The sequence below is a fragment of the Psittacula echo genome (genome assembly GCF_963264785.1).
Source record: "Psittacula echo genome assembly, chromosome: 1".
In the NCBI taxonomy this organism is placed as follows: Eukaryota; Metazoa; Chordata; class Aves; order Psittaciformes; family Psittacidae; genus Psittacula; species Psittacula echo.
The window spans coordinates 165,326,295-165,340,045 of record NC_137735.1 but is presented as its reverse complement, the minus strand read 5'-3'; the positions used below and the strand labels follow the sequence as shown (position 1 = coordinate 165,340,045).

At 43.9% G+C, this 13,751-nt stretch overlaps 1 protein-coding gene across 4 annotated transcripts in view; it reads right to left on the bottom strand.

Moving 5' to 3' along the window:
• The window catches only part of TAF3 (TATA-box binding protein associated factor 3), a 125,342-nt gene that overhangs the window by 25,669 nt on the left and 85,922 nt on the right, over window positions 1-13,751 (bottom strand). For all 4 annotated transcript variants that reach the window (XM_080622553.1, XM_080622556.1, XM_080622554.1 and 1 more), the window contains one exon: window positions 1,086-2,902. In XM_080622553.1, the coding sequence (XP_080478679.1) occupies window positions 1,086-2,902 (1,817 nt within the window). The remainder of the gene's footprint in view (window positions 1-1,085; window positions 2,903-13,751) is intronic.

The following is a 13,751-nucleotide window of genomic DNA, read 5'->3' as shown; positions in this document are numbered from 1 at the left end:
CAATGGCAGAGGAGGAAGGTGAGGAATATCCCACATCTGAGCTCGCATGAATTGAGTAGCACGCTCAGAGCAGGATGTAAAGAGCTCCTTGGTAAAACCCCAAGTTATACAGGGTTTCCTACTGCTAAGGATAGAGATTTAGGAAATCCTGTATCCAAGGTTATCACATCCGAAGACAATCTCTTTCTTTTCTTCTTTTTTTCCTTCTTTTTTTATTAACAATTTAATGCGTATTAAAAGGTGAAGTGACAAAAAAATTAGAGCCAACCCTGAACTAGAGGAGCCGATTCTAATGGGATTTCAAATCTGATAACATGCAAATATGCTGGTTTCATTTCTGAAATATTAACTATATTCTCAAGATTAGGTGATATTGGAAAGAAGAAATTATCTTTGGCTGATGCAAATCAGGAAGAGTTACAGGAGTGGAAGGAGCTCAACCCACTCGACAATCAGCTCTCCCGTCCTCTCTCTCAAGCATCAGACTCAAACCGAAAGGTGACATTTAGACCATGATTTGAGAACAACTGTCTTACTTCAAACAAATTAGAGTCCTGCTAAGAGAAGATTCGACAGCTCTTTGGAGCATCTGAGACTACTTGTGAACGTGTTCATTTGAAGGTGATCTGCTCCTCACTTCTCTCCACCTTGTAACCTACAGGCTTCTAGAGCTTTGAAACAATAAATTAAAGTCTATACGACAGGTATAAGGTTGTTGGCCCTACCAGTGGAAATCTACAGAACCAAATCTGTGCATTGCAACACTATATACATTCATGGTGTGTGTGCTGCTGCTGAGCATGGGTCCAAGCTTTTCAAAGGGAAAACTGAGTTGAGGAAAACCAGGACAATCTCCCATCTCAAATTCACAGCATTGAACTTCCACTGTTTTATCTTCCAAAGAGGTGGGACAACCCCTGAAACTCTTGATGGGTGTCTTCCTTGGAGCTGTTCCTTTTAAAGCTTAACCAAACCTGTAACCACACATCTCCTCAAAGCTCTTGAACAACACTCAGCAGCAAATACAGGAATCCATGTGCGTTTTCCAAGCAGGCATGCCACCTCAACCCAACTAAGGAGCTTACCTTCTCATGTTTGTGTTTCTCTTTTTCTTTCTCTTTCTTTTCTCTTTCTTTCCTCTCCTTTTCCTTCTCCTTCTTTTCCTTTTCTTTGTCCTTCTCCCTTTCTTTCTTTTTCTTCTTCTCTTTTTTGTCTTTCTTCTTCTCTTTTGGTTTCTCTTTGTCCTCAAACAGTTTTTCGGGAAGCATTGGAGACAAGGAAGGTAACATACTGGGAAGCCTCATGGCAGTTGGTGTGCTGAACAAGGGCAAAGGCATTTCTTTGGGAGGTAACACAAGAGGTGCTGATGGAGCCTTTATCTTATCTTCCTTACTCTTATCTTTAAGTTTCTCTTTGTCTTTCTTATCCTTGTCTTTTTTGCCTTTCTCTTTCTCTTTCTTTTTATCTTTATGTTTTTCTCGGTCTTTTTTGGTATTGCCATCTTTCAACTTTACTTTTGTGTCAGCATCCTCAAAGTCCTTTAGTTTGAATTTATAGGGATCAAGATCATCTTCTTTGAGTAGTTCCTTCCACTGAAACTTTGCTTCCTTGTTTCCTTCCTTGTCTTTCTCCTTCTCCTTGTTCTTGTCCTTCTCCTTATTCTTTTCCTTGCTTTTCTCTTTATCTTTTTCCTTCTGCTTTTCTTTCTTCCTCATCTTTGTCTTCAGCTCTTTTTTCAACTTCTTTTTCACTTCTACTGATGCAGCCAACTTGGCTCTCTCCTCATAGACCTTGAGAAGAGGTTCTGGAGTAGGTGGTGAAGCGGAAGGAGAGGAGAAGTAAGTGAAGTTGGTAGGTGGATTAGAAGGTGTCCCCATGTTTGCCTTTCGAATGACCTCATCAATTGAGTCATCCATTGTCCATGAAATGTCTGAACTTGAAGTTCCACCTGAGGGAGGTATTGGAGTCGCTCCTGCCTTATTTGTGTTATTGGCAGAAACAGAAGGTTTAGGAGTTGCAGTCTCTGATATAGAAAGTCTTTTCGGACTGGTGAAAATTTCCCCTTCTGATTCAGAACCAGAGGAGAACTCAAAGGGATCCGGTTCTCGTTCCGCACATGCACGAGCAATTACAGCATCGATCGAATCATCGATGGTTTTGTCCATCACTGGTACTTTCTTAGTCTGGTTTTCAATATTTGGCTTGGTGGCAGGCTCAGGTGGCGTCTGTCCTTGTTTCACTTGAATGTTTTCCTTTCCTATCTTGTCACTTAATGCAGCCAGAGGGGTTCTACTTGGTGCTTCAGGCTTGACCGGTGGTTGAGGAACATGAGCAGGAACCTTTGGACTTTTAGGACTTTTTGGGCTCTTGGCGCGACCCGGTGACTTCTTCTCTTTGGATCCAGTTTTTGGTGAACGTATGGGACTTCCAGTTACCACTGGTGAAGGTGTAGTTTTAGGTGATTTCGTCTTCTGTCCTGGAGAACTTGTTTTGGACTTAGTTTTGGGTACAAATGGCTTTGCCTCCAAACTTTTGGGGGTTGGCACTTGCGGTTTTGCAATGGGAGCCAACATTGGTGGTTCTGGTGAAGGAGGGGCTAAGTCTGTACTGTCCTGAACATGAACGGGAGACAGCATTGGTGGTACTTTCTGAGTGTTTATTGAGCTAAGAGGTTCACGTGGTTCCAAAGCTCCATCCAAGGTGTCCCCTTTGGAAATGGAGAGTTTTGGCCGTTTCACAGGTGGAAATTCCTCAGCATCAGGACTGTCCAATGGTCTTTTGCTCAAGTAGTTCTCATCGTTAATTGCTTCATCCTCTTCCATGTCTCCCTCTTCTTCCAGTGGCACCTGCATGGCCTCTGCAGATGTACCTCCATCGGTGGGCACTTGTTCCTCTTCCTCTTCTGTAGCAAAGAAGATATTACAAAGGCATTAGGATAATTAAAATGTGCTTTACAGGAACAAACAAGCATCACAGCAAATGTTCATCACACATGCACCTCAGCCTGTAAGAGGTAACTGGCCAACCAACAGCTTCTTGCTGGTCCACTTGGCAGGAAAGTGAGGCATCTCCTGCCTTGCGCTAGCCACCATCACAACTGGCAGATGCCCTCAACACAGTGCAACGCCAAACCCATGAGCAAAGGATACGAGGAAAGAGCTCAACGGTAGTGACAGACCTTGTGGAGCAGGTCTAAAGCATCAGTTTTACCTAAAAGCATCCCAATTATTTCTTATTGCAGTTGTTGGGATCACAGTAACATGAACCTGCTTCATTTTAAATGAAGGGAGAGAGGTTGAAGCATTTTTTTGCTGTAACAGAGAACTTCAAGGCATACATGGAAGCAAAATCCACTGGAATTCGCTGTCTTGCCTCTATAGCCCACAATCTGGATTGCAAATTAACTACTAGGAAAATGTCTTCCTAAACCTGGTTTGTGTTCCTTGAAGCAGCACGGTCTGTAGGTTAAAGCAGAGGACTAAGCCCCACTCAGCCTGCTAGGTTCTGCCTCTGATACCATCTTAAGCGCTTGCTGCACATGGATGTTATCTGTTATTAATGGGAACACCCCAGCATTGCATGTGTGTGCTGGTTTGGATCAGAAGCATGCCTTTGAAATGCACTCCCCCCCATACTGTTGTTTTGTTTGCATCATGAGCAATCCTGGAGTGCATACGCTGGCTTCCTGCTGTAGTGGAAATCAAAATGAAAGGTATGTTGCCAGAATACACCTAACATGCTCCGCTCACAAGTGGGCATTCATGCAAAGAGGCCAGAAAAACAGCTTTTGAAGATAGATAAACCTGAAACATGCACAGTGTGGACATCAGCCACCAACTGCTTCAAGCCAGCATCGGTACCACCTGTGTGATTGCTCTGGTTTTCTGTTTAATAGCAATTATTCTTCTTCTCCCCACATTTAACACCATGTTCAGTCCTCCACATGTGACATTATGGTGCAGAGAACAGAGAAAACTCACTTGAGATCTCCCAGCAAATCCACAGCAGGTTTGAGAAGAAGAGAATCTCTGATCTCCCCAACCCCAGCCAAGCACTTTATCCTCTTGGCTGTACTTCCTCACCCTCAAAATGGAATTATCCAAGCAGGAAAAAGGATTCTTAGTCTGGGATATGAACGTCCACACCAGCGTTAACCTGACACATTTGTATTTGCTATCATTACTTCATCACACCTCTGCTGGTTAACACTCCTGTGTAGACAACCCCACTTCACTTCCCCTCATGTCTCTGTTTATTCACCTGCAAAAACGCATGACATTTTGTCTAGCAGGGTTTCTGTGGAAAGATATCGAGCGCCCTGAGGTTCTCACATGGAATATGCAGTAAACCCCATTTATTATGCCAGTGGCTAAACCCCAACTTCTTAATGAGGAGGAAGTTTTAAAGCAGCAAACTCGTTACGCTGACACCATTTAGAGCTCTGCCAGGCAGCATCTTTCTGAAATATCTCTTTTCAAGGCATTTATTTCCAGGTTTTCTGTGCTGCTGTTTCTCTGCTGTCATGTGTCAATGCTCTGATTTAGGAGAGTCGAGTCAAGAGCCCTGGGCTGCAGCACAAATCTTGCCAGCATCACAAATTAAGTAAAATGAGCGAGCAACTCTGCCTTTTGCCAGGGCCCAGAGGATTTACAGCAGCCAGCCTAGAGAGGAGCCTTTGCCTGAGGATAAAGTCTTAGCCTTCCGTGAAGAACAGAAGTGTTTGGGAGTTCGGTTTTGCCTGGCTGGGCACTGACATTACAGTTTATAAACTGCAAACTTGAGAGTATAACTGAGAAATCTCTGCGGACCCAGCCTGCACCTGCTACAGGGGGAAAAAATCTTGCTTCCAGATCATGGAAGTCATTTCAATCTCTGTTTAAGCTGTTGCAGAAATCAGCTGCCTTCATCTGCTCGAGACTGTTCTGGGGATGAAGAATTAGCATTCATCAGATGTCACACAGCGCCGACTGCTACCGAGCAATTCCCTCCCCAGCCCCTTCCACCTCGTGTGCCGCTGAGAGTTTGTTTTCATTTCACGTTTTAAAGGGTGATAAAATGTAAAACAAACACCGTGCTTTAAAATGGCGACGTGCAGAAGTCGTCTGCCTCGGTTACAAGATGAAAAGTGTAGCCCAATTCAAACATTAGGGAAGACAGCGTTTGATCGCGCTGATAGCAACATAAACCATTTGAATATAAAGAAACACAGGGATAAAAAGAGTCAATAAAGTGGAGGGGAAACTACTGCAAAAAACTGCATTTACTACAAATATCAGACCATTTCCTTGCCAAAGATTCCTGCTAAACCAGCCTCTTTTCCACTGTGTATCACGATAATTCATACTCTTGCAACTCCTTCCCATCCCAAGGTGCTTCTCATGTTTTCCCTGCTCAGGACTGCAGAACAGCAGCAGCTGCCGGATCAAAGGCGAACAAACAATTCCAGAGGAGGTTTGGAGAGCAGGACCGGCGTTTTGCACAATGAGAAGAAAGAGCAGTGCTTGTTCCTTTCTTAATAAGGCCAAGTAAAGTTTGCACCGGGCCCACCAAGCGTCTGTGATCTTGTGTGGAGATGCCAGGGAAGGGCAGAAGAGGTTAAAGTGCAGTTTGTAGAGGTGAGACTAGAAATCGGGGTGCCTTGGCTCCAGCTTTCATGCACATTCCTGCAAGCCACAAAGACAACTTCGTAAGGCAGCAGAAGCATTACCATCCCTTTTATATGGACTTGGATTCCCCCAGAACATCTGGAAAAAATTGCCTGGGTCAGTCCTGAACAATCGGGGGCCTAAGGAAGTTCACGAGCACTTAACTCCTGACACACATTCACCACTTCTCAGACACGCTCAGATGACAATCTGGAATCCTATCGTGGCCAAATGAAATCCAAATTTCTCTTGGAAGGAGGCCACGGGCTGATCCTTCAGTGAGGACTGGGTTTGTGCCAGGCAGCAGCTTTCAAACCTGAGCCACCACAGCTGTGGCCATGGCAGAAAACAATAGAGCACTTTTATTTATGGGGGGGGGGGGTTAATCACAGAAAGTGAAATCTCTGTCTTGCATTCAAGTGCAATAGGCTCTTTTTCCTCCCAAAGGATTCACACCGGAGCAGGGACCAAATACGGGAAAACATCAGCTTTTAGGTGTAATCTGCTTGACTTGGTGATGAGCATTTAAAACCGTGCAGCCACTTTTTCACCTCTGTCCATCTCATTCACTATCCGGCACTTCCCAACGTGCAATCCTTTGTGCACAGGACTGCTTTTTAACTCTCTTTACTGCCACCTCTCCCTATCTTTGGCCACCTTATTAATGAACCGACTCGAGTTAGCATCTATAGGTCAAATGGATATCACCTCGGCCATCTGCCCTAATAACTCTCTCCTGTAATGAAAGGAGACTGGAGCTGTTTGGGAGGTTTCTCAAGGTAACAGATACATTTTTCTCTTGGTTGTTATAGAACTCAGTGCTGGATCAATATTAATGCTCACATTACTAAAGCTACACAGAGCAATTGGTTATTATGTCAGCCAGCCCCACGTGCAGAGCCCGGCTGGGACGACGCACAGGTTGCAGGAGGGATGAGTCGAGCCGTCGCAGTGCAGCCCCGAAGGTGAATCTGTCCATTGCTGGTATAAAACAAGCTGATAGCTGCTAGATGCTGCTCCCGAGAGAACTGTTTGTTAAGGCAGCATTTCTTACTGGAGAATAGATGTGTAACCTATGTGTCTATGTAGATGCGACTCCTTCACTTGCATGAAAGGATGATTTTAAGGGTCGGGGAGGAAGGAATCCACTCCTGCCTTGACACAGGTCTGCAGCGTGATTTCGGGCAGGTCACACCATGTAGTGCTGTGCTCCCATCTGACAAGTGATGATAATGCCATCTCACAGAGGCGCAGTAAAAGCTGAACTTGATTAATACGTAGCTCCTTGGGATGACTGGACAGAAAGCATTAGAATCCCAAATGCAAGCCGTGGGGATCTGTTACCACTTCAAACGATGGGAAATTCCTGAAGCTGGACAGTTCAGGCAAGAAACTGAAACTGCTGCACTTTTTAAAGGAAAAACCACTAAAACAGCCCAAAATTTCTTAGTACCTCACTGTTTCTGTAGTACCTCAATGTTCCAAACCCGAAGGTTTGTTTAATATACACCTTCTTAATTCGGCCATGGCTTAGTTTCAGGACAGCAATACTCAACAGCTCAGTAATGAACTTCCAAGTTCACAGTGATCGAGGGACTGTTTATCCCTAACACTGACATAGGGGTACAAAGGAATGGAAATCCTGGGTTTACTAACAGAACCATGCTACCATGCTCTCCTGGCTGCCTCATCAGAGGAGGGTGCACCCACTGCTCTGATTGAAGTGAAAGGCACCTCTGTACAGGCATGCCATCCAGAGGGACCTCGACACGCTTGTGAGGGGGGCTGATGCCAACCTCATGAAGTTTAACCATGCCAAGTGCAAGGTCCTACACCTGGGTCGGAGCAATCCCAGGCACAGCTACAGGTTGGGCAGAGAAGAGATTCAGAGCAGCCCTGCAGAGAAGGACTTGGGGGTGTTGGTCGATGAGAAAATGAACATGAGCCGGCTGCAGTGTGCGCTCGCAGCCCAGAAAGCAACCGTATCCTGGGCTGCATCAAGAGGAGCGTGACCAGCAGGTCGAAGGAGGTGATCCTGCCCCTCTACTCTGCTCTCGTGAGACCTCACTTGGAGTATTGTGTGCAGTTCTGGTGTCCTCAACATAAAAAGGACATGGAACTGTTGGAACAAGTCCAGAGGAGGCCACGAGGATGAGCAGGGGACTGGAGCACCTCCCGTATGGAGACAGGCTGAGAAAGTTGGGGCTGTTCAGCCTGGAGAAGAGAAGCTGTGTGGAGACCTCAGAGCAGCCTTCCAGTACCTAAAGGGGGCCTACAAGGATGCTGGGGAGGGACTCTTCATCAGGGACTGTAGTGACAGGACAAGGGGTAACGGGTTCAAACTGAAACAGGGGAAGTTGAGATTGGATCTAAGGAAGAAATTCTTTACTGAGAGGGTGGTGAGGCACTGGAATGGGTTGCCCAGGGAGGTTGTGAATGCTCCATCCCTGGCGGTGTTCAAGACCAGGTTGGATGAGGCCTTGAGTGGCCTGGTTTAGTGTGGGGTGTCCCTGCCCATGGCAGGGGGGTTGGAACTGGATGATCTCAAGGTCCTTTCCAACCCTAACTATTCTATGATTCTATATATGCATGTGTATATATATACATATCTATTTATATATATACATATGCATATATACATATAATTAAAATTGTCATCATCTTGGTCATTACCAGACTTGGTAGCTTCAAGGACAGCAGTGAGATGATGTCCTAGAGAACATGGCACAGATTGGGCCAGACAAGATCTCTGCTCAGCTCTTGGTCCTGCCAAAACCTTACCCTGTCTTATTGGCTGGTATTTAATGAGGCAAAGTTCCAGTCTTCTTCTAGAAACTGGATTAATATTTCTCTATGTGAAAGGGTGGTGATAGGATAAAACCATCCAGCTAAGACCTGGAGATCTAAGAAAACCCCCTAGGTATAAGATGAAGCAGAGTCAGACACACTGGACTAAAGCTTAGAATCACAGAATCAACTAAGTTGGAAAAGACCTTTAAGACCATCAAGTCCAACCATACTTGCTGAAGAAAGCATAATGGGATGTTAGTGACAGCAGCCTCTCACCTTCAATGCAAGGGCTAATGTATTTATTGCACAAAGCTCTGGCAGGTAATAGTTCCTGTGGAAGCCAGCTCTCGTTATTACAATAATGCAAGATTTTGGTATTTGGCATTTGATACTAACTGATAAACAGTATCAGCTATCAGAACAAATCCATTAAGATAGAATTCTGAATGAGCAGATGTATCCATTTGACTTCTTCCACAGCCCTTTTAAACAGAGTTTGAACATTTTATTTTCTAACAGAATGACAATGGCCAAATAAAGATCTATCAGTAGATCACACATTTCTTTCCCGCACAGTTCTTCTGCTCATATCATATCAATGAGCTCATCAGTCTTCCAATACCTAAAGGGGGCCTACAGGAAACCTGGAGAGGGGCTTTGGACAAGGGCCTGTAGGGACAGGCCAAGGGGAATGGCTTTAACCTGCCAGAGGGGAGACTGAGATGAGCTCTTAGGCAGAAGCTCTTCCCTGTGAGGGTGCTGAGGCGCTGGCACAGGGTGCCCAGAGAAGCTGTGGCTGCCCCATCCCTGGCAGTGTTCAAGGCCAGGTTGGACACAGGGGCTCGGAGCAAGCTGCTCCAGTGGAAGGTGTCCCTGCCCGTGGCAGGGGTTGGAGCTGGATGAGCTTTAAGATCCCTTCCAACTCAAACCAGTCTGGGATTCCATGATACCTCCCTCCTCCTCCTCCTCCTTTGCACTGTAGCAAGTATCTAAGTAAGGGGTTGAAAGTGTTAGAGTCTTTAAAGAAAGTTAGACTCAAGAAAGGCAATAATGTGGCAGTGCCTGCTCTGAAGTCTTCAACCCCTCTTTCTTCCCAAGCAAATGCTCCTCAGGACAGCACGGCTATAGACCCAAAGGTTTTATACCATTTATGAAGGTTCTATGAAGCTATACACAAGCCAGCTCAACCTTTCAAATGCAAGGAAGGATCATTCCCACCCAACATACAGAACTTTTTAGGGAACAAAACTCCCAAACCTACCAAAAAACTTCCTGCAGGCTTCCAGAATAATTCTCCTATTGTCTAGATAAAGCATGAGATTAAGGCTTTTGGGATATTTGAAGTTACTAAGTCAAGCACTTAACATCCCTATCGTACCCAGTAAGTAGAGGCTTTTGGCTTCTGTTAAAGAGAACAGTTTTTGTCTTATGCCACTATAGGTTTTATCTCTTTAACTTGTAATAACAATGGCCTTTTCCCAAAACAAACAGAATGTGTGCTTGTAGCCCATAAAGGAAATGAATGGAAGAGCGACAAAATTCAATCCTGATATCCTCCAGCCCAATATCCTGATACCCTAATGCAAAATGAACACACTAAAATACCTGCAGTGCATTTTGAGCTTAAATAGCTGAATTTTCTATAGATATGTGTATATATGTATATGTTATATATATATAGTATTACATATATAATTTCTCTGCCATACGAAGACACTGATCACTGATGTGACTTGTTTGCCAAAGAGGTGATGCACGAAGGGGTTTCTCTTTTACTGCATAAAGGAGATAAACCAACCTATTGCCAAACCAGTTGACACTCTCTATGGGAAGGGAGCTGGTAAGACAGCACCAGCAAGGAGCTCATCTTCCACATGTCTCACATTTTTCCACTGACATTGTCAGCAAGTTCATTCCAGGGCCTTCTTGCTATGTTCTGAAGTGCAGAAACCACAAATACATTAAAAAATAAAGAAAGAAAGAAAGAAGAGCTTTCAGGTGTGGCTGCTAGTTTTGCATAAATAACTGTAAAGAGGATGTTAAATGTGCCTGAAGTTAAAAAACATTCACATTTGTTGGTCACATTGGAAAACTCTGGACCAAAGGGGATGCCTCCAACAATCAGTATTAGGCAGGATAAAACTTGGAGGTGCTCAACAGGACTAATGTGGCACTAATGTGACTTAATGTATACATTTATCAATCACTCCAAAAGTAGTTATTAATCTGTTCAAGAAGCTACAAGTGATCAACAAAACCCCCCTGCATCCCTAATGACAAAATAAATCCATCCACCTTGAAATACAGATGACAATAATAATCTGGCTCAGGCCTCAGAAATTTCCAGGCCAATTCAGTTACATCTCCACTGTGTTGAACAACTGCTTCACACTCTTGATTAGGCTCCTCTTGGTATGAAATCAATGGAGATAAACGTTTCAACATCAGCATGATGATGATACAAAATGATACTGATAGTTTGCCAGAAAGAAACCACAAGTGTTATGATATACATAAATCATGTATATCATTATAGAATGGTTTGGGTTGGAAGGGACCTTAAAGATCATCTAGTTCCAACCCCCTTCCATGGGCACATACACCTTCCACTAGATCAAGTTGCCCAACATGCAAGCCTAAGGGCGTGGGAAAGAAGAGGTGAGAGATGTGGAGCATCGCTCTTCAGGCATCACACTGTGGCTTAGGGTATAATGTGCACCTCTGCCTTTCAGTGCTGCTTTAAGATACTGGATGCAGTAAGAATAACACGTTAAAATACTTGCTAGTGGCAGTCCTCATTATAATACCTTTTAGAATATGCAATGTTTATGAAGCCAAACTGCTCAGGATTCTTAACATGACCCACCCTGCTCTCTGCTGAAGACAGAAAAACAGCATTCGTAGACTGTTACCAACTCAGTTACTTACTGTCCCTCTCTGACAAAATATCAGTCCTGCATTTGTGCTGCACACAGCAAGTAAAAACGTGTTTCTGCCTAAATACATAGAGGGAGACTTTATTTTTGCTTTGACTTTCTAATAGCAGCTCAACAGTTTTTGTAGATCACCCATGTGTACACGAAGAAATGCATGTGCATGGCAGCGCTGTGCTAATGTGTCTGGAGCAGTTACACAGACTTTGCACGGGGAATAAAAACAACCACAGAAGCATCTTTAGGAAGTGATCGAGCAAGAAGATGCGTGAGAACCAGGCAGCTCCCTATCAGCAGGGCAGCCTTGGTTCTGCCGCTTTGGTGTTGCTCTGAATTACCTGGGATTGAGCCTCTCCCCTGAAATCTGCAGAGTACGACATGAAAAACACCATACAGAGGGACAGAAAACCTCCGTACCCAAATCCGGATTCATCTGCACGCTTCCTATTTTACTTCTTACTCCCTCTGGAGTGTATGATCCTCAAGAAGATCAGGAGCTCACCCTGAAGCGCACACGCAGGCAGAGAGGTTTTCTTTTTAAAGGAACATTTTGACTTCTAAAAAATACAATTATTAGCACGGCAGGGGGGTCGGAACTGGATGATCTTCAGGTCCTTTCCAACTCCAACTACTCTATGATTCTATGAAAGACAAGGTAATTAGGCAGTGACAATCCATAGAGTACAACCCATCAATAACAGGGTACATGAGCAAGACTGACAGAGGGGTGAAGCTGATACGTTATAAATGGCTCTATACTGACCTGTGAAAATGCAGTGTTTCCCTAACATTCGGCACAATAAAAACCTAAAATGCTATATAAGCAAGCCAACCTGAAATGACACCTAGTATTATAAATGGCCTAATCTATATGTTAATACTGTTGTATCACATAACTGCAGCAAGACTAAGATAACAACATGACTTTGGGGTTTCTATGGCTACATCCTGGGCTAACGTGCCTGAAAGGGCTTGCTGCTGACACCACACAAGCTTTCTGAGTGCTTCTCTTTGGTTATTTATGATATGATTTATGATAACGACAACATCTCCTATTTTCTCCCCTCGTCAGATACAATAAATTGCCATCGTTAATCACCGTTCTTGCTTCAGCTATGATTACAATAGTATAATAGGCCCTAGCTATGGTAATACTGTGTATTAAGGTGATTTTTTTCCCCCCCTTTAAAGAAATATGCACAAGTAGGTATTTGTAGCTGATGTCAGTACCTGTAGTAGTTTAATAATCTTCCCAGGAGTATTCCTAGAGGAGAACTCCTGTTACAACTAAGATTCGGCACCGTTCCTCTTGCAAAGATTGACTTTATGATCTAAAGACTCAAAATCCACACGGTATTAACCGTAGCTAACAATTCTCAACTATAATACGAGGGGTTTATGTGTGTTTTTTCCTGACAAAACCAAAGCCGATGGTCAGCCTTTTCACTTTGCACCTCCGCATCTAATCTTACCGGCTGAGCTTTCCAAACCGGCTTTTCAAGTATCACAAATCATACAGAAAACGAAGCCACTGAACCTATATAAACATTTGGAAGGCTCTTACAGTGCGTTTCCTTTTCTATATTACGGTCTTGTATAGGAAAATATACTGTTCTGCCTTCAGTAAAATCCTGTGATAGCAAACCCCAGGCTTTTACAAATCTTTTAGGAAGCAACCATTTATACCTTCTAGCAGAGGAATGAACTAGGTATTTGTTAGACTGAGGGGCCTGTACTTCTGCCATACTAATAATATTACCTGGCATTGCAGAATTCGAGTACTTCACAGATTTGCAACCTACGCGTGTATTAAGGTGCTTGGATTCAGAAGTGAGAAAATACTGTGATTATTTCATCTCTTATCTTGTGAATGAGGTAAAGAACCCCACAAATGGTATAGAATCACAGAATAGTTAGGGTTGGAAAGGACCTTAAGATTGTCTAGTTCCAACCCTCCTGCCGCGGTAAGGCATAATTATCTCATAGACATCACATATTTCTTTTACCACATTACTTCAGATCTCACCCTTTCTTCCCAAAAGATAATATTTAAACCCCAAAAGCTTTCTATGCAATGCAGAAATGGGGTTTAAGGCTCAGGTACTAGAATTTCAGAGTCACATTTCTTGTCCTCAGGAGCCTCAGAGACAGCGAGTAGGAGACACACATGATGGCACAATGGGATATGTTAGACTGTATTAATAAGCATATTTCTATTTATGTTACAGCTATAAATAGCTACCATGCCCTCCAGCCCAGCCATCATTAGTGACCCGGCTCATTACTGGTTTTGTGGAGACAGGAGAGGAGACAGTGGCGACACTGATGAGCGCAGGGAAGACGTCTGATGTGTAAGTGGAAGAAATGGGAGTATGAAGACAGT